Source organism: Crotalus tigris, unplaced genomic scaffold, assembly GCF_016545835.1.
Source record: "Crotalus tigris isolate CLP2741 ecotype Arizona unplaced genomic scaffold, ASM1654583v1 scf7180000018435.730608, whole genome shotgun sequence".
NCBI classification, from domain to species: domain Eukaryota; kingdom Metazoa; phylum Chordata; class Lepidosauria; order Squamata; family Viperidae; genus Crotalus; species Crotalus tigris.
Window position 1 is genome coordinate 431,712 of NW_024097001.1, and position 26,411 is coordinate 458,122.

Sequence of the window (26,411 nt, forward strand, 5' to 3'; positions counted from 1 at the left end):
CAGATTTTCACAATCCAGGTATGTAATAGTAATAAAGTTGGAAGGAACTTTGGAGGTCATCTAGTTCTACCTCTGCTCAGGCAGGAAACCCTATACCATTTCAGACAAATGGGTGTCCAGTCTCTTCTTAAAAACTTCCAGTGTTGGAGCATTCACAGCCTCTGGGGGCAGGCTGTTCCAGTGATTAATTGTTCTAACTGTTAGGAAATTTCTCCTTAGTTCTAGGTTGCTTCTCTCTTTGGTTATTTTCCATCCGTAGCTTCTTATCCTGCCTTCAGGTGCTTGGGGGAATAGCTTGATTCCCTCTTCTTTGTGGCGACCCCTGAGATATTGAAAAACTGCTATCATGTCCGCCCTCGTCCTTCTCTTCATTAAACTAGACATACCCAATTTCAGCAACTGTTCCTTGTAAGTTTTAGCCTCCAGTCCCCTGATCATCTTTCTTGCTCTTCTTTCTAGAGTCTCAACATCTTTTTTCCATTGTGGTGACCAAAACTGGATGCAGTATTCCAAGTGTGGCCTTACCAAGGCATTGTAAAGTGGTATTAATACTTCACATGATCTTGATTCTATCGCTCTGTTAATGCAGCCTAGCACTGTGTTTGCTTTTTTGGCAACTGCGGCACACTGCTGGCTCACATGTGTGGGAAGGTAATGTGGAAGATCTGTAGAGACCTCTTGTATTACCTGCAGAGGTCGCAGGCAAAAGCTGCCTTGCCTTGTTCACAATGGATAGTCTCTGACAGTGATGAATCTGCTTGAGACCAGGGAAGGTACAGAGTGATCTTATACACCCAGGTATAAAAATAATGCTAGCTCTGATCTTTCCAAACCCAAAAATATAGAAGTAGGATCTCTATTTTCCTGAACATTTCTAGACAGGAATATTTGGGCTTCCAGTCATAAGTATTCAAGAAAGACAAGTACACAATACAAATACAAATACAATACAATACAATACAATACAATACAAAGAATATAATACAAATACAATACGATTCGATACAAATACAATACAAAGAATTAAGGGATCATCATCTATGGCTTTTTTAGTAGATGGAGATCTACTTGTCAAGCTATGGCATTATTTTGCTGGGAATTGAAGGTATTTTTATATTCCCGCTAAAAGTTTTTTCCCCAATTTCCTTAGGGCTTAAGCCACAGGACTTCTTATTAAACTGCAACCTTCATCTTAAGTGTTCTTCTTCTATAAAACACAAATAATAGTATGCTACCTTGGGTTGAAAGTATGAATAATGTAATAGACTACGATGATGCATTTTCTATATAAAAATTAATTTATGCTTAATAATTAAATTGCAAATAGCATTTGCTAATCCTTAACTACAGAAGAAGATGATGACCAGATCTGGGCTGACAAAAATTAACAGACCTGAATTGACTTGACTGTTCCACATGAATTTGTTCTTAATAATCCCAGGTTACTAAAGCAATTTATTTTTTTCCCATTACATTTTTTCTCTTGTAAATCATTAGTTGGCATCATTCAGAGTCAATCAGTTGCTTCAATTCTTACTAACACTAACTTACTTAAAAATATCCCATAACAAAGCCAAAAGTTGGGGAGGGAGGAGTAGAAGAAAGACAGCAATATAGCTGAGGAATAAATTCAACAACTACTACTTTTTTCTGCTTTGAGAAAATTTATGATTTTCCAATCTTTTGGTTTTTGGTTTCTTTTTTTAATGACACAAGTTCATGAATTCAGTTTAATGCAGTGGGAATTTCTTCCATGTAAATGTATTCAGGATTGCATCCTTAGAATACTATAGTATGAATTTAGGATAGCTTTTGAAGAAGTTTTATAAATTAAGCTGGCTAAAAGTTTAACTCAATACAATGATATGTCCCCTCATTTGAGATGCTAATGCTTTCCTTATTGCTGATGTTCCAGAAAGATGAACTGTGAAGGAATGGCACCTATCATAATAATCTGACGGATACTTTGGTTATCTGACACATTCTCCCTCTGAGTATACTATTTTATTTGAGATAAAAGTAGGAGGTGGACAGAGAACTTGGCTTTATCAAAACAAAGCTTATTCAGAAACCACCCCTCCATCATTAGTGGGGTTTATTATCAGGAAGATGTTAAAGAATGAGAACTTCAATACATGTTGGAACACTATGCATGGTGGTTAAAAGAAACAAGGATAATTCTGTTGTCCCTTTCTCACTGCATTGTTTTCCTTTCTTAACCTAGTGAACAGCGTTAAGCACATAGTAAGAAAGTACCGTGGGCATCTTCGAACAAAGATTGAATCTGGAGAAGGAACAATTCCAGCTAGATGTACCAGCGCAATTCAGACATGGGATGGCGTGTTGCTTGGGGAACAGCTAATCACAATGTCTTGCACAGACAAAATTGCCAGGTAATATTTTAATGAAACTGAACAGCAGGAAGGAGTGAGCGTGGAAATGATATTAATTAAATAAATAAAAACAAATCCTAAGAAATTTCTTTAGTGTTGCCATATAATTGCATTGTTTTAAACCATTGTGTTAGGGTTGGTTTGAATACATACATACATACATACATACATACATACATACATACATACATACATACATTTATATATATTGTGATGGTTCTGATTATACAGTGTTCTTCCATGTTATTACATATGCATTATAGCTATTAGATCACGACTAATATGCTTTTCATAGATTTACATGTTAGTAATGTATGATTTCTTTAGGAAAGAGATCACCTGTGTTTAGATGACTTTTCAGACTCATCTGAATTTTTTATATTCTGAATTACCAACCAAGGAATCAGTTACACTAGCTTGTAATCCTTACACACTGTAGAAATTTCCAATGTGTGCTTTAGAACAGTGGTTCTCAACCTGTGGGTCGGGACTCCATTTGGGGTTGAATGACCATTTCACGGGGGTCGCCAAACAACGCAGTCCGCCATTTTTTCCCCCTTTTCCTTAGCTGTGCTATTCCCTTTTATTCTATTGGCTTTTGAAAGCCAGTAGAATAGACTCTCTTGAATAGAGTCTAATTCTATTGGCTTTCAAAAGCCAATAGGAATTGTCCAGGCTGTCTCTGCCCTGCTGAGTCCACCAAAAGTCCCATTCTGCAAACGGTGCTGCACCAGTTGAGTAGTCCTCAACTTACAACCAGTTGGGGGTCGCGGCATTAAAAAGGTTGAGAACCACTGCTTTAGAATGTTCCCCCACAGTATGTGCCTGCTATGGAATTAGTACGAGAATATTGAACGCTTGCCAGCCTGTCTCCCAAAGACATTGCCCAGAGTTAGATGACCTGTAAGTAAGAAACTGTGTTAAATTATGATAAATCTATGCTGAAACAGAGGAAGATCATTTATCCAGGCCAAGAGGTAGGAAGTAAAGTATTCTCTCCCCCCAACTGCCTGTTTGGATCCTGATGAGAGAAAAAAAAAAGTTTCAATGAAACAAAACATTCTACTTATGAACCACAGCTATATAAAAGAGTTGTTGCCTTGCTAGGTTTTGTTTGTTATAAACACATCTTGCTTATCAGACTAAGTAACATGTTTCTTATGCTGAGCAATACAACCAGTTATCCATCCTAGTCCAAAGAAAAAAATTAAATTTGAATTTTGCAAAATTTTGTTTCAGCTACTCTAAATGTTCCTTCTGGTTCAGCACAATACCAGATACTTACAAGTTATGTTTCTGCAGACAGTATTCATTCTAAAATAGCAGGCCACAAAAAGAGCACCCAACTAACAAATTACATCTTGGAATATATGGCTCTTTGACAATAATGCATGAAATGTGACTTGGGCCAATCACCAGGCAATTGTTCTAGTCAGGGCTTTTTTTTTTTGTCATAGAAGGCCCAGAACGGAGTTCCGGCACCTTTTTTGGATGGAACCTTGTAGGGTAGGCAAGGCGGGTTGTATGACGTATGTGAGTTCCAGCACCTTTTTTTTTTTAACACAAAAAGCACTGGTTCTAGTTCTAATCTTGCCAGCTGAGTCAGCTTGGGCCAGTCTCTCTCTTTTAGCCCAATTCACTTCACAGAGTTGTTGTTGTGGAGAAAATAGAAATTAGGTACACTTGCTACCTTGAATTACTTATAAAATAATAATGACACGATCAAAAGACTAAAGATACATAAATAAATAATCAACATTGCATATATATATATATATATATATATATATATATATTCTGAGGTTTTCGCGGGTGTTTGTATGTAGGTCTTTGGTTGTTCGGGTTTTCTCCCGCGTAAAATTGGAAGTGTCTTGGCGACGTTTCGACGAAGTCCCATTCGTCATCTTCAGGCTGGTGTTTTCAGCTTCGTGCTTCGAGCAGCAATGGGTGGTCTTAGCTGTTTCTTCCTTTTAACTGCCAGTGGGGGTATGAACTGATTGGGTGGGAGCTTGGCTGTGTTCTGATTGGGTGGAGGTGGGTTCTGATTGGTTAGGGGCTTGGCTGTGCTCTGATTGGCTGGGGGGTTGGCTGTGCTCTGATTGGCTGGGGGGTTGGCTGTGCTCTGATTGGCTGGGGGAGTGTTCTGTTTGGGTGGGGGCTTTGTTGTGCTCAGGTTAGTCTGAGTTGCAGGGGGTTTAAGATGGTGGTCTGCCTTGCTATTTTTTTGGCTTCGTGTTCGTGGTCGTGCCTCATCTTCATGGTGGGTGTCAGTTTGCTTCATGTATGGATTGGAGGGGTTTAAAGTGGCTAATGATGCAGCTCTGGTCTGGCTTCTGGTTTGTGGTCGTGCCTCATCAGCGGTGTGGCTTTGGGTTTGCTTTTTGCGTGGATGTGTGGTGGTGACATTCTGTGTGGTTTTTGTGAGTGTGGGTCTTGTATCATTTTTTGTGTTAGGGAGTCATTTGTCAATAAGGGCGGGTTTCCAAATGGCTGGTAGGCGGGAGGTATCATCTCGCTTGTTCATGCTGTGTGGGCGTTTTTCTATCTCGATGGCTTCTCTGATTATTCTGTTATTAAAATGTTCACTTTTGGCAATGGTTCTGGTATTTTTAAAGTCAATTTCATGTCCTGTGGCTTTAAGGTGTTGGACCAGGGAAGATGTTGGTTCCTCTTTTTTGACTGAGTTCTTATGTTCTTCAATGCGTGCACTTATTCTTCTGTTGGTTTGTCCAATGTATGTGGTGGGACAAGTGGTGCATGGGATTTCGTATACTCCTTGATTTTCTAATTCAATTTTATCTTTGGGGTTTCTAAGGATGGTGGATATTTTTCTGTTTGTGCAGAATGCTGTTTTGATGTTGTGTTTATGGAGGATCTTACTGATTCTGTCTGTGGTGCCTTTTATGTATGGGAGGAGGGCTTTGCCGTTTTCTTGTTCTTTGTCTTGGATTTTAGTGGGGGTTTCTTTTTGGATTAGGTTTGTAATCTTATTTCTTTGGAATCCATTGGATGTTAGTACATTGGTGAGAGTGTGTAGTTCGGTTTTTAGGTGTTGTTCGTCAGCTAAGCGTTTTGTTCTGGAGATGAGTGTCTTGGCTACAGAGTTGATCTGTGCTGGGTGGTGGTGTGAGAGAGCGTGCAGATAGCGGTTTGTGTGTGTTTTCTTCTGGTAGATGGTGTGTCCTAGGGAGCCATTGGATTTCTTGTAGACTAAGACATCCAGGAAGGGAAGTTGGTTGTTAGCTTCTGTTTCCATGGTGAACTGTATTTTGGGGTGTAGGCTGTTGAGGTGTGTGAGGAAGTTGTCCAGTTTTTCTTTCCCATGTGGCCAGATTATGAAGGTGTCGTCTACGTATCTGAGCCAGAGTTTGGGTTTGTGATCCGATTTTTCTAGAGCTTGGGTTTCAAAGTGTTCCATGTAGAGGTTGGCAATGACAGGTGAGAGGGGTGATCCCATGGGTGCTCCTTCTGTTTGTTTGTATTTTTGTCCATTATAGATGAAGTATGTGTTGGATAGGCAGTGGTTGGTCAGATCTAAGATGTGTTTGGGGGGGTTATATTTGTTTTGGATAGCTGTCAAGGCTTCTTTGATAGGCACTTGGGTGAAGAGGGATATGACATCGAAGCTCATGAGTAGGTCGCTGGGCTGTAAGTTTTGTTTCTTTATGATCTCTATAAACTGGAATGAGTTTTTTACGTGTGAGGTGATGGATTCTGCATAGGGCTGTAGTTGTTTGGCGAGAAATTTGGCTAGGTTTTGTAGAGGTGAGCCTATGGAGCTGACTATAGGTCTGAGTGGGGTTCCTTCTTTGTGTATCTTGGGGAGACCATAGAGTTTGGGGTATCTGGATGATTTCTCTCTGGGAATGATTCTTTGCTGGATCTCTTCGTTAATGGGGGAGGCTTTTATTTTGGATCTGGTGGTTTTTTCCAGGTAGGTGGTGGGATCTGTATTTAGGGGTTTGTATGTGGAGTCTTGGGGTAGGTTGGATAATTTGGTTTGGTAGTCAGATGTGTTCATAACCACCGTGGCGTTGCCTTTATCTGCTGGTAGGATTATTATGCTGGTGTCTTCTTTCAGGTTACGTAGTGCTGTCTGTTCCTCTTTGGGTAATTTGCTTTTGGGTGGCTTGCTGGTGCAGAGGATGTTGGTTGATTTTGGTCAGGGTGGTTTCAACTCCACATATAATGGTTTCAGTGGGGATGTTGAATCGTTTGGAAAGGACATTGGTTTCGGCTTTGGTGAGGATCCTATCTGAGATATTATGCACTGTTTGTTTCATGTGTGGCTGTGAGGGAGGAGGGGTTTGTTTCTGGCATTCTTGTAGTCTTCGGAGTTTGTTGGTGTCTGTATCTGTCTTGAGGGTGGTCTGTGTTTCGGCTCTCCAGGCGGCGAGTTGTTTGGATTTGTCCCAAAGTGCGGGGTGGATCTTGTTGCTGAGTTTGAGGTGGACGTAAAAAACTCATTCCAGTTCACAGAGATCATAAAGAAACAAAACTTACAGCCCAGCGACCTACTCATGAGCTTCGATGTCATATCCCTCTTCACCCAAGTGCCTATCAAAGAAGCCTTGACAGCTATCCAAAACAAATATAACCCCCCCAAACACATCTTAGATCTGACCAACCACTGCCTATCCAACACATACTTCATCTATAATGGACAAAAATACAAACAAACAGAAGGAGCACCCATGGGATCACCCCTCTCACCTGTCATTGCCAACCTCTACATGGAACACTTTGAAACCCAAGCTCTAGAAAAATCGGATCACAAACCCAAACTCTGGCTCAGATACGTAGACGACACCTTCATAATCTGGCCACATGGGAAAGAAAAACTGGACAACTTCCTCACACACCTCAACAGCCTACACCCCAAAATACAGTTCACCATGGAAACAGAAGCTAACAACCAACTTCCCTTCCTGGATGTCTTAGTCTACAAGAAATCCAATGGCTCCCTAGGACACACCATCTACCAGAAGAAAACACACACAAACCGCTATCTGCACGCTCTCTCACACCACCACCCAGCACAGATCAACTCTGTAGCCAAGACACTCATCTCCAGAACAAAATGCTTAGCTGACGAACAACACCTAAAAACCGAACTACACACTCTCACCAATGTACTAACATCCAATGGATTCCAAAGAAATAAGATTACAAACCTAATCCAAAAAGAAACCCCCACTAAAATCCAAGACAAAGAACAAGAAAACGGCAAAGCCCTCCTCCCATACATAAAAGGCACCACAGACAGAATCAGTAAGATCCTCCATAAACACAACATCAAAACAGCATTCTGCACAAACAGAAAAATATCCACCATCCTTAGAAACCCCAAAGATAAAATTGAATTAGAAAATCAAGGAGTATACGAAATCCCATGCACCACTTGTCCCACCACATACATCGGACAAACCAACAGAAGAATAAGTGCACGCATTGAAGAACATAAGAACTCAGTCAAAAAAGAGGAACCAACATCTTCCCTGGTCCAACACCTTAAAGCCACAGGACATGAAATTGACTTTAAAAATACCAGAACCATTGCCAAAAGTGAACATTTTAATAACAGAATAATCAGAGAAGCCATCGAGATAGAAAAACGCCCACACAGCATGAACAAGCGAGATGATACCTCCCGCCTACCAGCCATTTGGAAACCCGCCCTTATTGACAAACGACTCCCTAACACAAAAAATGATACCAGACCCACACTCACAAAAACCACACAGATGTCACCACCACACATCCACGCAAAAAGCAAACCCAAAGCCACACCGATGATGAGGCACGACCACAAACCAGAAGCCAGACCAGAGCTGCATCATTAGCCACTTTAAACCCCTCCAATCCATACATGAAGCAAACTGACACCCTCCATGAAGATGAGGCACAACCACAAACGCGAAGCCAAAAAATAGCAAGGCAGCCCAAAATCTTAAACCCCCCTGCAACTCAGACTAACCTGAGCACAACCAAACAGAACACTCCCCCAGCCAATCAGAGCACAGCCAACCCCCCAGCCAATCAGAGCACAGCCAACCCCCCAGCCAATCAGAGCACAGCCAAGCCCCTAACCAATCAGAACACACCTCCACCCAATCAGAACACAGCCAAGCTCCCACCCAATCAGTTCATACCCCCACTGGCAGTTAAAAAGAAGAAACAGCTAAGACCACACATTGCTGCTCAAAGCACGAAGCTGAAAACACCAGCCTGAAGATGACGAATGGGACTTCGTCGAAACGTCGCCAAGACACTTCCAATTTTACGCGGGAGAAAACCCGAACAACCAAAGACCTACATACAAACACCCGCGAAAACCTCAGGAAACATATATACATACATACATACATACATACATACATACATACATACATACATACATATATATATATATATATAATTTTTATTTATATATTTCCTACAATTATACAATTTAGAATGAGGTGATGTTTTCCAATAAATGGCATTCCAGTACTTCAGTGGAAGAAATGTACGTTTTCTTCTCCCTATCTCTCCATTAGGCTTCATGCAGATTAACAGTTTGGAGAAATACTTATGTACATGCATTTAGTACTTGCAGAAAAAAGCTGTAATGCCTTATAGAAAAAAAAATGAATGTTATTTTGCTGTAGGCAGCACAAAAAAAATACTTTAAAGGTTTGCAGAAATTTACAATTGATCCAACTCTAACAATTATAAAGAAGTCTAATGACACTACATCAAAATAATGGAACACGTGGGTAACGAAACAATCTCAAAATAATGGCTTTAGATCAACATTTTCTCTAACATTTAATCAGAGGGGTAAGGGAAAAGCCTCTAGTGCTATTCCCTCATTGCTTCTGAATACAACCCAACTTATGAAATGAGATTTCACAAAAAAGAGGACAACTAAATCAATTATGGCTTCCCTGACAAAATGTTGCTGTCTCTGTTTTTCTCTGTGTCAATACATAATAAATTAAATATCAACTCAAGAACCAGATTATATTTTAATATTGATGAAAAAGTCAATTTCAGTACTGTCTAAAGCTGCATTTTCTTCAACTAACGAAAATCAGATAAGAATTTGAATTTCTCCTACAGACTGCTGCAAAATAGTGTGACATATTATTATGCTTGATTCCAGGATCAAAAGACAATCCACCAACTTAATATTCAAAAATTCTAATGGTTACCTTTTTATTTCTTAATTACATATTAATGTAATTGTACCAGGGGCTTTATAGTCAGTTCTAAACCTGTTAAAATCAGAAAAGAGATGATATACAGCTGAGATTACTCTTATATTGTGGTTTCTCTTCAATTTGTATAAATCTCAACATTCTTTTCCGGATTCTGCCCGTAAGCCCTACTGACTGGAAATGACTAAATTTTACACCATCTAAAGAACTGGCCATGAAATGCAAGTCTACCATTTTCTGAGTTTTATTAGAATAGCCAAGGTTAGCAAAGGTGTTAGATAGTGTAACATTAAACTGGGAACTAACAAATAGGTCCCCATCAGGATACTGCCAATCGGGATTGAAATGTAAAGAAAGTTACATGCACAGGAGAAAAAAATACACCAACCATATATGAATGTTGGTTATGGATGCATATGGATGCTGAAAAACTTCAATAATATTAGGAATTTATTTTAATGATAGCTCACTATAAAATAAGTAGAGAACCTGAAGGGATAGTCACCCAAAACATGTCTGTGTTATATTGGTTCCTGTTGTTTTTAATGTTGTGCATTGGCCAGAGTCTTTGTAGACTTCTCAATTCAATAAATAAATATCTGTGACATACTTGATAGTGCAGATTGGTAGCTTTCTTGCAGATATTTCATTACCCAACTAAGTAATATCATCAGTGCTAGAATGGAGTGGGGTTTGCTCTCTGTTTATATACAAGTGACTTGCCCTGTTAGTGTTGGTGGGAATGTTCTTGATAGTTCCTTAATTAGGCTGTTGTTTATTGTTTGATTGTTTGTCTGACTTGGTTGTTGCTTGATTGTGGTATTTACTGCTTGACTGAATGTCTGGTATTAATCTGCTGTTGATCTCTGCTTAGGTGGCATTGATTGCTGGCAGGGAGGTTTTTCAATATCTCTTTGTGTGAATATATGCTAGTTATTTCTCTATTGGCTGTAGTGGTCTAAATATTCCCATGAGTTCCCTAAATGAATTTATTGACAATTGAATCTTTGATTCTGTTTATTTTTAGAGATATAAAGAAAATTCCCCATTGAGATGATCAATCATAGTTGCTTCAAAGCAACCTATTTGCCTGACGTACACAGAGAAAGTGAATCAAAATAATATCTTTCTAATAGATTAGAAAGAATTACTGAAGCTTGGTGAATAACGCAGTTAATAATTTATCTAACAGCTGTTATCATTTTTCTGCACTTACAAGATATGGAAGCAAGAAAGCAGTTTCATCAATCTGATTATCAGTCAAAGGACTAGGCAGCATTGTGGGATTTTGAAGATTTGTAAATGTGCTATCTTAGATTTTAAAAGACAGTCCAAGCTTCTGGAATTCTGAAATGGCTACTCTGACATAGAAAGAGAGTTCTTGGCCATCTTCAATCTCATATTCAAGAAGTTTATCTGGGAGTCTCAGTCTTTTAAATTGCTGAGAATTTATTGCTCTAGATCTGGGGTGTCAAACTGGAGGCCCATGGGCCAGATGCATCAAGCACAGGCCACACCTACCCTGGCTCCTCAAAGGCAAAAAACGTTGTGATACACCATGTGACGCAATCAAGTTTGATATCTATGTTCTAGATCATAGTGAGACTTTGCATGTAACTCATGACACAGGTAAGATAAAGGTAAAGGTTACCCTGACCAGTTGTATCCAACTTTAGGGCACAGGATAGGCATCGAAACAGCAGCAGTTACTTTGGTTCTTTTGTTTCTCCAAAGGTATGACCTAATCTACAGCAACTGCCTGGAGGTGAAAATGGAATTGTAATTCCCTTTATATTTTGGGCAAATTCAATTGGCCAGCCAGTGTAACAATTACCTAAACTCAATTTTATTTTTATTTCCTTGAGAAAAAAATATATTTGTCACCTGAGATTTTAAAATATCTTAGCAAGATAACTTATGGATGCAATAGGTTTCAGGGTGCCCGAGTATCTCCCTTCCTTTTTTCCTGGGAGACTTCCAACTTTAATGCCACCTCTGCAGAAATGTTAGTGCTAAAAAGGAAGTGCTCTTATATATATGGCAATTAAAGCAAAACAAGCTGTTAACAAGGGGGGAAAAGTTACATTAAAAAAACAGTTGAAGCTTTAACAAGTCTTTTTAGTGATAGACTGTTGGGATTTTCGTCTGTTAGCAGTGGAAGGTTTAATTCTAGAATCTGCCGCTTTGAAAATGAGCTACAAACTAATGGCAGTAGAAATCAATTAACAAGGCCAGCTCCCCAACCAAAGACAATGTGTGCAATCTTATTTGACTGGAGATTGATAGCGTCTTTCACTATCAGATACAAAAAGTTAAGTTACCCTATTGCTAAAATACTGATCAAACACTATCGCAGTAGCTCTTGTTTCCAAAACATAATAGCCAAGGTGTGATATAATGAGAAAAGCACCAGGTGTCCTGGAAAGTTCAAGACTACCATGAAGAGCTATCCTTATTGTGTGAAATATAAGAGGAAGCTTTGATAATTGACTCTCTGGGGCAGTAAATTACAGAGCTTTACCACCATGCTCATTAGATTGCTGTGGATAGTCACAGCCAGTCCATCTTTCCTCCTGTGCAACAGATTTCTTTATAGACTTATAGAATTGGCAGTGACTCACAGGTCATCTACTCCAAACCTCTACTCAGTGCAGGATCTACTAGAACATTCAGCTTCTGTTTGAAGACTACAATAAAGGAGAACTCACCACTTAATTTGGCAGACTAGTCCAGTGGTGTCCACTGGGAAGGAAAGGTGAGTCAAATGACAAAAGCTGCTTCAATCCTTGTATGCAAGGAGCAGTGCTTGGGTTGTAATGTTTGACATTTTGGCAAAAGCAATAGATCTTGGAAACATGTCTGATTCACACAGTTGAGAAGTTCCTCAACTCTGAGCTTGGTAATCCTTAACTTACAAGCATTTATTTAGTGAACGTTTGAAGTTACAATGGCATTGAAAAAAGTGACATGATTGTTTTTCACATTTACAACTGTTACAGCATCCCCACTGTCACAATTTGGATCGAAATTTGGATGCTTGGCATGTGTTTATGATGCCTACAATGTCCCAGGGTCATGTGTGATCACCTTTTACAACCTTCTGACAAGCAAAGTCAATGGGGGACTTAACAACTGTTTTATTAACTTAACAACTGCAGTGATTCACCCAACAACTGAGAAGATCATAAAATGGGGCAAAATTCATTTAACAATATCTTGCTTAAATCAAATGTGGTCATACGGCAAGGTCTATCTGTAGGTAACACAAGTGGTGAACATACATAATGCTCTTTCCTCTTCCTATTTTCTCCATCTTGTAAGGTGGATTGGGCTGAGAAAAAGTGACTGACCCAAATTTTCATGACCATTTCTTTTTTCAAAGATCTTTTCCTAGACTGGTGTTCCCAAAACTATAGCTAATGTATGAGGGCAATTTGGAAATAAACCTCCATTTCATTATCAATGACAGACACTCACAGATGCAGAATTTTTATTAAACACATTAGAAAACTACAACATTACATTACTTTTTGACATAATCGCCATTCAAATTGAGCACTTGTCATACTGTCTTACAAGGTTTGAAATTCCTTAGTAGTAGTCGCTCAGTGCCAAATCTGGGCTAAGGGAGGGTGATCAAAAACATCCCAACGGAACTGCTTAAAAAGTTCTTGGGTGCATCTAGCTGTGTGCGGGCGAGCATTATCATGAACCAACACCACACCGGAAGTGGTGCCATAGAAAATCCCACCAAATGTGAAGGTGCCAAAGGAGCACTGCTAGTGAAGTTCATGGAGCCTGGTTCGGCCATTAGTTCAGAAATATACTGTGAAACGTTACAAAAACTCAGACAAGCCATCCATAACAAGCATCAGATATGGTATTGGTTCACGATAATGCTCACCTGCACACCACTAGATGCACCCAAGAACTTCTGAAGCAGTTCTGTTGGAATGTTTTGGATCATCTCCCCCAATAGCCCAGATTTGGTGCCAAGCAGCTACTACAAAGAAATTTCAAACCTTGTAAGACTTTATGACAGGTGCCTCAATTTGAATGGAAATTATGTCAAAAAGTAATGTAATGTTGTAATTTTCTAATGTGTGTAACAAAAGTTCTATATCTGCGAATGTCTGTGATTGATAACCAAATAGAGGTTTATTTTGAATTGCCCTCATATTTCTAATCCTCTTTTGAGGGGTCTTTGGTGCTATCTGAGCTTGCTTGTTTTCTTACAGACGTCACTGATGATGTTACCTAGTTAGGGTAATGAAACGTCTGCAAGAAAACAAACAAGATCAGAGAGCACCAAGGATCCCTCATTTCAACCTTGAGCTACAAATATTCTTCATTCATCCTATTTTCTTAAGCAGAGGTATTGATGGGAGAAGAGGGTCTTGGGAGAGCACACGACTGTCAAATGTGATAGAGTACTCTTATGATACAAGTTCTACCTCTTTTGAACTTGGTATATAAAAAATGGGACAGGACTTCTGTTGCAACAGCACAATATTGTTTTCATAGTTTTGAGGGAAGAGTAGACCCTACAAAGATCTCTGTTCCAGGATTCCTTTTTAAACTAACAGTGCTAGAGAGAGTGAATTGGGCTTCCTCCCTTGTGCAAGATGTACTTTTTTATTTGAGTATAATTTTTCTATTTGCATAGCTGAGTTTCACTGCTCCAAAATTCAGTAATAAATGTAATTCAACTTTTGCTAGAAAAGGTAAAAAAACAGGTTGGATGGTTAGATCTAAGCTGGCATGTCAGGTGTAGAAAACAAGCAAACCACACAGATTAATATCAGTAATATTATACTGAACAGGAAGATAAAAATTTAAAATTGGAATATTGACAATTCTCTGTTTAATTTTTTATATTCATCCATGTTCTACTATCTGTTAATTAGTTATTTTCAATTTGTGGCTCATTTTTTTTCAACACACTGATGAGTTCTTACTCTCAAAGCTATGTTTAATTTTTGTTTTCACTATATTATGATAAGGAATTTTTTTTGTTTACTAAAATTTTGATTTAAAGCTTCAACGTGAATCTCTTCAACATAGTCTGAAAAGAATCAGTCATAAAGAATTAAAGCCAGCCTAAGGTTATGGTGGGAAGAAAGAACACTCTGAGGAACATTACATATTAAGGTTGGGAGGGAAGATTACTAAAAAAAAAAAAAAAAAAAAAAAGCTAATTCTGGAATACCACCTACAGCTTCTTGAAGCCGACACTCTCAGCAACCAATATATTTATAAGCTCAATTTTTCAAGCATAGCACTGAGTTGAATATTGACTATGTACAATTCTTATTGTTTTTAAATACATTTACAGAGAGCCAACGGTTGGCTTCCTTTGGATTCCTTCCATTTTGAATCTGGCACTTCAGTTCTTGACAATAGAAAACCATGTATGTTTTAATAGAAATTATTGTGCTGCAAAAAGCAAAAACAGCTGCAGTGAAACATGTTTGTTTAATTCATTGTATTTTCTTATTACTGTGAGAATGGATTGCCAAGTTCACACTAAAATTTAGTCACAGGAACTTGGATGTAAACTCACCCAGATTCCCTAGTTTCAGAATAATTTAGGATAAATCAGGATCAAATAAAAATATTTTATTTAAATTTATTATTTAAAAGATATGCATGGTTATTCATCCAGACACAATTCTGGACTGCTCATAATAGCAATAGAAACCAAAACCAAATAAAAAAATTTAAAAAATATCTATGGAGATTCTCTGTCATCCAAATCAGGGTTGTCCCAAAAGTGCTTTTTCAAGAAGCAACTGAACTTTCTGTGTTTTTCTTTGAAGACTTTTTGCTTCTTATGCAAGAAGTTCTTCAATTGTGAAGAACTTTCTTGGATGAGAAGCGAAATGTCTTTTAAAACAATACTTTTTTTTCAATTACTAATTGAAGATTCTGCTCCCCTTAAGTGGACAAATCCATTTTCCCTCCATGAAGTTACCTCATCCTGCATCCAGTTTTGGTCACCACGATGTAAAAAAGATGTTGAGACTCTAGAAAGAGTACAGAGAAGAGCAACAAAGATGATTAGGGGACTGGAGGCTAAAACATATAAGGAACGGGTGCTAGAATTGGGTATGTCTAGTTTAACGAAGAGAAGGACAAGGGGGGACATGATAGCAGTATTCCAGTATCTCAGGGGCTGCCATAAAGAAGAGGGAATCAAGCTATTTTCCAAAGCACCTGAAGGCAGGACAAGAAGCAACGGGTGGAAGCCTCCAGAAGCAGTAAATGCTCCAACACTGGAAGTTTTTAAGAAGAGACTGGACGGCCATTTGTCCGAAATGGTGTAGGGTTTCCTGCCTGAGCAGGGGGTTGGACTAGATGACCTCCAAGGTCCCTTCCAACTTTACTATTACTATTATTACTTCAGCTGGGGTTGTGTCCTTGAAAGATGTACTCTCAATGTTCTACACAACTAAAAGAAAATATCCATATATCCATCATATGCCTTCTTAGCAAAACAGGTTACACTGATGTATTGAATGCCTGGAATGCAGTAGTGCTTCCACTTTCTGTAATCAGGTTAATATTTCAAAAAAAATAACTTTGAAAATACTATCCATGGGAAAATCAATGGAATTGTAACTACAACTTTCTATCTATACAAATACATTTGGAAAGCATCATTACTATTAATTATGTTAATAAAACTGTTTCTGGGCTTTAGACTGATATAGACAGAGCAAATCCTTCTCCATATGGAAAAAAAAACTAATTTACCTTTCTACCTGATAAATTAGTATTGTATGAGTGGGAAATTTTACAATGCAAACCATTGGTTGTGATCCCTCTTATTGGTTGATTAAGTAATGAACTGAGACAAAAAAAAACCCCCTAAGGATAAGTAAGGATATGTATGGTTGTAGAATCTATATACTAGTTGTCTTTTGTTAAAGATTGTACTAAAAGAGGACACTGTTTGAGTTCCCTTTTCTCTTGCAATCATTCAGCAGATCAATTTCAGCTGGCATTCTGCAATTGCAGAGATCTCCTTCAATGAATCCTTAATTCATTCAATGTCATTTGAATTCATTCAATTTAATGTCAGTTGAATGAATATGAAGTAACAAGGAAATTTGCTTCTGAAAAAATTAAAATGTTTTGCAGAAAGACACCCTCCACATTCCTTGGAATTTTCTGGCCAGGCAGTATTAGCACTAGATCTTCAGGCATATATTGCAGTCCACATTTGGGGCCATTCCTAAAACACAAAAGAGCACTGTTGAATGAGCCCGATGGCCAATCTAATTTAATATTTTGCAATGTAGTCATTTGCATTCCAGAAGCTCATAAACATAGTCCAACGAACCTCCTTCATTATTGCTTCCTAACAGCTGCTATTCAAGATAGTTTTCCTGAGACTCCAGGCATATGAAGTATCCCCAAAGACAAGAATCCATTACTCTGATCCTTCTTGAACCTGTTAGATACCATGCACTGCAATTTTGAACAGCCAAGCTGCATCAGTTAATCAATTAATCAGTGTGGAACAACTTCCCCCTAGAAATTGTGGGTGCTCCAACACTGGAAGTTTTAAAGAAGAGATTGGACAACCATTTGTCTGAAATGGTATAGAGTTTCCTGCTTGAGCAGGGGGGTTGGACTAGAAGACCTCCAAGGTTCCTTCCAATCCTATTATTTCACATCAGCGATCCTAAACTGCTATATCATGTTTAGTGAAAGTATATAAGTCTGAATACAGTAGAATAATAACTGGAAAGGATCATAAACACACAGTGGTCATTATAAGATTAGACAGGGCACATCTTATTAATAAGAAAAACATATTGATGACATTAAGATTCTATCTTCGATGTTTTGGAGTCTGTTCTAAATTGCTCCAGAAACAATTTTGAGATCATATATGTATTTCTACCAAAACAGAATTTCTGATGACAAATCAGTTCTGTTATTAAATAAATCTAAAATTGTTTAATATTTGCAAAGCTTGCCAGTTTGCTTTGATTTCATTCTTGATTTGTTTTAGTACAGAGTAACCTTTAAACATAACAAGTTGGTTGGTTGGTAAATAGACAGATAATCTGCAGAAATGACCATATATCCTTGCATTTTTTCCCCCAAACACACAAACCCAAATGAAAATATGCAAATCTGATAGACTAAAGTAAATGTTTCATAAAACCAATGACTGTTTAAATGGTGGGACTAAATTGTTTGTATATAAATATTACCTTTTATCTTCCATTTGAGTTTTATGTAGGATGAACACATTACTTTAATGACCTGCATTTTAGAGAGAAAGAGAGGGGCAGTCTCACTCAGAAATCCTCAGCAGCCAGATGGCTGCCTTGTCTTCCATGAGATTAAAAGATGTTTCTCTTTCGCAGGCCTTGCTTCTAAAGCAAATTAATATAGCCAACTAAATTGCCTGTGGTTTGCTCTTTTGTGTGTGTGTGAGGGGGGGGAATAAAATTTAAAAAGAACTTCTAAAAGCAATTTTTGTCACAGGTTCCTTGAGCAGATTGCTCTCCAGGTACAGCATGCTGGTTTTAAACATTCAGTAATTAATGAAAAGTATTTCGTGTTAATTGACTGCTTCAGGAAAGGGAAGTATAATGGCTCCTTATTAATCATGGAAAGAGACGTACGGCACAGAGGCACTGCAATTATAGCACTAACGGTTGAGAAATGTTAATTAATGAAAAGAACAATGATGTAAGAAATTAGCTACATAATGCTTCCTGCTGGTACAGATTTGCACTTTAAATGCTTTTTTTTCCAGCACAGCAACTACTGGATGTTGCCTTAAATAGCAAAATCTCTCTAACCTTTTCTAAAATGTCTCCCATATTTCAGCTCATCATCATTAAATCCACTAAAGACAACGTTTGTGTGGCAGTTTTTCTTATGGCGTGTTCTTCAAGAACAGGATGGAGTGTTAGGAATATGGATAAACTCTCTAGGAGGGAAATTTATATCGATAAAGTCTACGAGGAGAATTGTTATGTTAATTTTAGGCAATCCCCCAAACTCTCTGACCAAATAGAGAAGCCTAGCCTTCATTTCAAAAGGCAGGTAGGTATTAGAGTTTACACTTCTACAACTTAGAAAAGGAAAAAAAAACATTGCACAAGGTAGGTGCCATTATTGAAGAAAAATCCTTTGCCATTCTGATTTCAATGAAGGAGCGCTTCCAGAATGAACTCCAATTCAAAAATTGTATAAGCAGGAGGGATGAGAAGGATGTTCTCTAGGATATCATGGATCTGGGCAGTTTAAGGTTTTGGAGGCCAGCGAAATATTTATAGCAGCCCATAGACACAGAGAGACACGTAACAGTATATTTCACATATCTGATTCTTGCCTATCATGAAATATCCCAAAAAAGTGGGTTGTTTTTTTTAACCATATTTTTCCATCTATTATAGTATTAGTTCTAGGACTTACCAGCTCAACCTCCCAAAACCTGGTGTCTTCCAGATATCCAGATTTCTGAAACTGGAATTATAGGAGTTAAAGTGCCAACCTATCTGGATGGCATCAGATTGGGAGAGTTTATGGCGTTCTGCATACTGGTTTAGATCAAAGAATGTGATCCATCCCAGACAAAGCCCCACTCAAGATTTTTCTCTGCAGAATAAACATATGCATCCACCTAACAAGCTTTGCCATCTCTTTGAATGGTATTTTGTTACCCGCTATGTAATTCACCTCTAATTTCCTCCCCTTGGAACATCTTTTTCACTGTTGAATTTCTTTTCCAGATGGAATGTCCTTGGGTTACAAGGCGCACTTCTTAGCTACTTCATCGAGCCAGTATATTTGCATAGCATTATTGTGGGAAGCCTCTCTCACATTGGTCACCTTTCACGGGTAATGAGCCATAGATTAGAAGATGTTGGTCAACTGCCAGCTTCATACCGGTGTAATCAGCTTCTCCTGAGTGGTAAGCTCATGTTGGCTTAGAAACATAAATTGTCTGCCTTCCCTTGGCTTGTATTACTGAAAAGAGCCCTTCCAAGCTGCATCACACATCTTAAAATACTTTATCCTCTTTGTTGTTTTATGTCACTAATAATTATTCAGTCTATCCTTAAGTTAAATCAGTTGAAGTTAAAATAGTTCTTCCCTTCCTCTCTCCTCCTATTTCTGTCCATGATAATTTGTCTTTCATAGGAAGAGTTCTTGCTGATCAGCTCTTCAAGGTAAGATAGTTCAAGAAATAGAAACCATAAGTAATATACTGTAGGAAGGGAACTTTCTGGTTACAGAGTATAGAAACAGAAGTTTGAAAGCCAGCCAGAATTTCCCTTTGCTCTCTCTTACACCAAACAAAATCAAAATGAAAATATTTTGAGTTTCTTGTTCATGTTTTCTCCTTTCCTCAGACTAAGTTTCATTTCTTTTCCTTTAATACTTCCTGCATTCCTTTATCAAGATTATCTCCACATTCTCTACATTCTTCCCTAGAATAATCAGTATGGAATATGAAGGAGAACATTGCATTTATTTCTTCTTCTTCTTCTTTACTTCCTGTTTGATCACTTTGGATGTCAAGGGAGATACAAAGTTCTGATTCTTGCTTTTCTGGTGGTCTCCACCCTTGTTATTTGATGCTGCTGTTATTTGATGCTGTTGTAGTATGTCTTTGACTACATTTATTTGCTTGCTTTAAATTTAAATTTTTAAATTTTACAGACATATGTATAAAACCTCCTATCTCCTGATCTAAGGCCAAATGAGATATTTCTTCTTTATTCAAAGCCCTCCTTCTATTTACTTTATCACCAGTAGTTCATTTACATTGGCCATTCATACTTTTCCTAACAGGAAACACAACACAAAATGGTTAAAATTACTAAGCACTCCCGTAAATTTTAACCTTGCTGCTGCAAACTGAGAAACAAGAGTTCCTGAGTCAGCAATGTTTTAAATTCTTTGGTATTTGAAAGGGTACTGTTTATATTAATGGTTTCCCATGTGGCTCTATGTGAATATATGGATTAGACCTTTATAGTAGTTTGTTCTATGATTAATGCATACTAGTTTTTTTTTAAAAAATGGCTTACACCATTAACCATTGTTAAACACATCATTGGATGATGAGAAAGGCTTTAAAGTTAGATACAATCATTCTCCAACAGAGTAATTTTCCATTATTCTTTAAGAGATTAGATAAATAGCTAAATAGATGATAGATAAATGGAGAGGGAGAGAGAGAGAGAGAGAGAGAGAGAGAGAGAGAGAGATAGATAGATAGATAGATAGATAGATAGATAGATAGATAGATGATAAATAGACAGAAAGACAGACAGACAGACAGATAGATAGATAGATAGATAGATAGATAGATAGATAGATAGATAGATAGATAGATAGATAATACATACACACACATACACATACACATATCCATTTTTAGCCAAAGAACTTAAAGCACCAATTAAGTGTTAAAGCCAAACTAGAGCCTTGGATCATAAAATTTACTTAAGAGCAGATTTAAACCTATTCACCTTTCAGTTATATGTTTAAACACATCATCCTAAATGCAATATTAAGTGAAATGGAAATTCATCGAAGAAGCAAAACCATGTCAAGCCATTGGAGACTGCAACATCCTGCATATGCCAGATGGATGAGTGGTAGAATTAAGGATGCTTTCATGTAGGGGACTTAGTCATTGTCAAAACTGGACTGCAACTAAAAATGGCGGATCCTGCCTAGAATGTTCATCTTTCCCATGTCATTAGATTGCCATATGCATGTTTCCTTGCTCTTTCTCTAGAGAATATTATTGGTTGCTTCTTGTAGGACTCATGAGCACATAATGCAATATTAGCCCCATTTAGGAATAGTCTTCCATATGCAGCTTTCTGGGGAGTTCTCGGTTAGTAGAGGATCGTTGCTCAGGTGGAACTGATTGAATGAAAACTGTTGCCTGCAGATGTTCATGCTGTAAGCATTAAGACCATCTCTTTTCATCATTAGCCTCAGAAAGAAAGAAAACACAGCACTCATCTTAATTTACACAACTAGGACATCTTTGTAATTCCTGAACAAGGTTACAGGGTTGCAACCTGTGATCACCAGCTCTCAGCCCATCCCATAGTCTTCATCTAATTGTAATATTTCTTTTTTAATATATCTATGGGATGGAAAGAAAAGGTGATTCAGAAACTGTAATAGAATGTGAGAATGAGTTTGGAAAATGGAGGAAGGAAATGCTGAACATATAGACTCATTTTCTTCCAAGCTGCAGCATTTCCTGCATGATAGTGTTTGCACTAGTTGGGCAAGAGAGATTTAGGCCTTTTAAGTGTTTTAAATTTATTATTTTTTTAAAGGTAAAAGATCTAAAGAAAGAGAACAAGAGTCTTAATCCACCAATTAATACCTGGAGAGTAAGACCAAAAAAAGCACTCTCATGACCTAGATGGTCTTCCTTATTAATTAATAAGTTCTGGTTTGTGTTCTCTTTTGTCCTCTCTATTAACAATGTGTAATCCATTCTGATAATACATTAACGATTCATTCGTTCCAACAAGCTATCATTTCAATTGCACTTTCAATTTGCAAAGAATCCATTGTATTTTCCAATTCTCTGAGGTATGCTTTTTTTTTAATTGGTCTCACTTCAGAAATGTAAGGCCAAAACTAGAAATGGGGAACCTACCAACCAAGGACATACAATGGAGTTTTAAAAGGATGTGATGCAAAGGTCTTCCAGATTTAAAACCAATTATTTTCTCCTCAGGAAGAGGATTAGAGGTTGTTACCACAGCTTAGAGTTAGTACTTCGCTACAGTGCTTTCCTATTTAATTTCTCCAAGTTCCCTAAATCTTCTTCCACAAAAAAAAAAAAATGCTTTTGGAAGACAAGGGATAAAAATGCTGCAATCCCTACTCACCAAATATATTTATTAACAATCAGTCTTTAACTTCTCTCAGCTTTTGTTTCTTTTTATTTTCTAACAGAAATGTTGATCTCTTGACAGGAAGTATCTGGGGATCGTTTGTGCTTAGCTTTTATTTTCTGAAATACTTGGTAGTGCCTGAATACAAAAACTATTAATTTGACCAAACATGTTATTTTTCTTCTGATCATTGCTGCATTTATGTTTGTTCTGTTACCTATGGCTTTATCCCAGGCAGGACTTATCTGGCACATATTGTCATAGTTTGGCACACTATCCACTAAGTTAGGTCACAATTCTGACAGAGGCTGAAACATTCATGTCAAGTCATACAGTGAGATCTGCTTGCAACAGTTCTCAGATGGATGTATTTAAATAGCTTCATGGTGTAAGAATGACATTTATTTTATAGCATATTCCCCCTAAGATACGAACTGATCAGTTATCATAGTAAGGAAATGGAGATTGCTATTAATGTGACATAAATGTGATTACAAGTTCAGCGTGAAATAATAACTCAATTATATTTTCATTTTGATTCATCTGTACACAGTCACTTAGGATATTGCCACTTAGCTAAGGAAGTGGGTTCCTTCTGGTAAGAAGCTCAGAAATACAGAGGATTTTTAATACATCTTTAATAAGCAACCATTTCAAGTGTATTTTCCAGTTGCCTCTAACTGATGCAAATGCATACAATGTTTCAGTACCTGTAATTTATTTAATCCCCATATATATCAAAGCTGCTTTGTCTATTCAGTTATGCAGATATTTAACTTGGAGACTTGATTTAAAGGCATGTCAGTTCAATCTCCAGATCAAATTGGTTTTCTGAATTGTCTTAGATACTTAATTTGTATCATCAAATTGGATGTTTTGAATTGATATGGATGATTTTGGGTGCTTCTATCTGTGCACAGAAACAATTTGTGCCAGATTGATTCTGAAACTCAAGCCTAATCTACCTGCTTCATTAATTCAGTCTGAAGAAATTGAATTGAATTGAATTTCCATATTAATGTGCATTGACAATTGGATTAATTTTCCAAATTAAATTATTTGAACCACCTTTGCATCATTCACACAGACCTATGTAACATCTGTAGTGTAGCATTATAATGAGCAATTATAAATTGTATTCTGTATTTTTTTCTTTTGCTATTTATTTTTTTGTCAATGTTATTAAACCAAAGTTAAAATGATTAAGAATTTGTAATTGCAGTTAGACTAATTTGAATGCTGTTGGGTAAAAATTAAAAAAACAAAGTTGAAAAATTGAATATTTTCCCTATTTTAAAATCATTTTAGAAAAAAATGGTTAATACTTTTATTTGGACTATGAGAATAAAATGAAAAAGGTGCAAATATAAGAAAGTCATAAAATCTTTGGCAGGCAAAATGGCTTTGTCTATTTTTTTTCACAGTGAAGAAATCTACCCATTTCTGTGTCATGTTAGTTGATCCCATTACATATATTGTTCAACTACAGAATTTGTAATCCACCCATCCCATGAACTCAATACTTGCTGTCTTTATTTTCAATGTGCCCAGATTTAGAATTTTCTCCCTATAAAACACTTATAGAAAGCAACCATTAATACAGACGATTGTCAATGAAACAGTGATTTCATATGAACAAATGCTATCAATGCAAAGAAGAACCTTAATTCTTAATCTTAGTTCCTAAAAGTGTATATTGTGTCAAGCAGATTCCAGTCAAGGGATAATAGTGTGTGTGTGTGTGTGTGTGTGTGTGTGTGTGTGTGTGTAACTCTGTGTGTGTGTGTGTGTGTGTACATATATATATAGCTTATTTCCCAATAAAATGAAGCTCTGTTTCTTATTTTTCAGACCTATTGCTTTTAATGCTTGATGTTTTCTGATTCCTTTTTGACAGGAGTGAATAATGCTGAAAGGAGGCGGGCTGGGAAATCTCCTGGTTTTAGCATGAATTGGATAGCAGGCACAGCAGACTTAGAGCTTATTAATGCCACAACAGGGAAAAAAACCTGTGGGAATTGTTCACGACTCTGCAAGCATATGTTTTACACTCAGTGGGCAAAGCTTTATGGAAAGGTAAGTGTGAGTTGCACTGGTGAAAAAACTGGGTCATATAGGTCAGTGGTTCTCAACCTGTGGGTCGAGACCCCATTTGGGGTCGAATGACCATTTCACGGGGGTCGCCAAACAAGGCTGTCTGCCATTTTTTTCCCCTTTTCTTTGGCCACGCCCCTGGCACCCGGTGATATATAAGTGGTTGGGGGTCACCACAACATGGGGAACTGTATTATGGGGTCGCGGCATTAGAAAGGTTGAGAACCACTGATAGAGGTGGTAGAGGGGGTACAGGACAACTTGCCACAATCAACTCGCCACCGCCAACTCATTGAGACCAACTTACCACAGCCAACTCACCACGACCAACTCACCATATCCCACTTGCCACAGGCAACTCACCACAGACAATCACCATGGCCAACTTGCCACAGCTAACTCACCATGGCCAACTCACCACAGCCAACATCAATCAGATCTCACCCTGCTTATCTTCCAACTGAGGTAAAGTCAGTTGGGTTTGATTTCTGCATAGAATACAAACTGGGTCCTTCCAGTGCTATGATTCTGTAATTCCCACTTGCAAATGCCTGAGGTGGAATGGAAGGATCCAACTCTTATCTACGAAGAAAATAAAACAAAGACATGCCTTCCAATAACAGAATAACAGAGTTAGAAGGGACCTTGAAGGACTTCTAATCCAACCCTGGCTCAAGCCTATTCCATTTCAGACCAATGGCTGTGCAATCTCTTCTAAAAAAAACCTCCAGTGTCAGAGCACTCACAACTTCTGGAGAAATGGCTGGAGACATAATCTCCACAACCCTTGCAGCATTCCCACGCTCATGTGATCAAAATTTAGATGCTTCACAACTGACTTATTTATGACGGATGCAATGTCCTGGTGTCATGTGATCACTTTTTGTGACCTTCTGACAAACAAAGTCAATGGGGAAGCCAGATTCACTTAACAGCAGTGTTATTAACTTAACATCTGTAATGATTCACCTAACAGCCATGGCAAGCAAGGTCATAAAGTGGAGCAAAACTCATTTAATAATGAGTTAGCATTGTTAGCAATGATTTAGCATCTCACCTAGAAACAGAAATTTTGGATTCAATTGTGGTCGTAAGTCGAGGACTACCTGTGTATATGGAAGAATTGTCTGGTTTTGGTGACATTTCTTTTCCACCTTGGTGGCATTAATTTTAGAGAAAAAAATAGCAGATATATCTTTCCTAGGTTATCAACCTTTGGAAGGGTTTAAACAATTGAGATAAACCTTGTTGGACTCAAATGGTTTATCCACTAGGGCTTGTATTCAGCATGTGAATGGAACCAAGATTATTATGTGGATGTAAAAACTGATTCTTGAATAAAACCATAAAGTTCATTAAAAGTTTATATCGTGTAACAAAACACCTGGGTCTCTGAAGGGTCTATCCTTGTGGCTGGGGAAAGGAAAGGAAATTCTCTTTTTCCTATAGGGAGAAGGCTTGACAAATCCAGATTCCCATCAGAAGAAAGCAGAGGAGAGATAAAGAAATGAATATAAAAAGAGAATCTTGCTTGTGCCCATGTACTCTGTACACATCCCTGTGAAAAAATAATGGAAGGAACGTCTTCAGGAGGTGCCAGATCACTCACACAACTGAATATTTGTTCTCCGACTGGATTCTCCAGCCTCCATGATTTCCCCTGCATTTTAAATTCTCATTCTTAGCTCAGTCACATTGTGTCCTAGGCAGTCCAGAAACAAGATCATTAATTTAATTTTGCAAAACAAGAAGTTAATAAAACAAAAACAATCATCCTCCCAACCTCAGATGCATAAAGGCTGGAGGTCCCA

At 37.8% G+C, this 26,411-nt stretch overlaps 1 protein-coding gene across 1 annotated transcript in view; it reads left to right on the forward strand.

The window, feature by feature from the left end:
* The window catches only part of ADARB2 (adenosine deaminase RNA specific B2 (inactive)), a 325,410-nt gene that overhangs the window by 290,783 nt on the left and 8,216 nt on the right, over positions 1–26,411 (forward strand). The window contains exons 7-9 of the mRNA XM_039352480.1: positions 2,225–2,393; positions 19,357–19,538; positions 24,404–24,582. Of these exons, the coding sequence (XP_039208414.1) occupies positions 2,225–2,393; positions 19,357–19,538; positions 24,404–24,582 (530 nt within the window). The remainder of the gene's footprint in view (positions 1–2,224; positions 2,394–19,356; positions 19,539–24,403; positions 24,583–26,411) is intronic.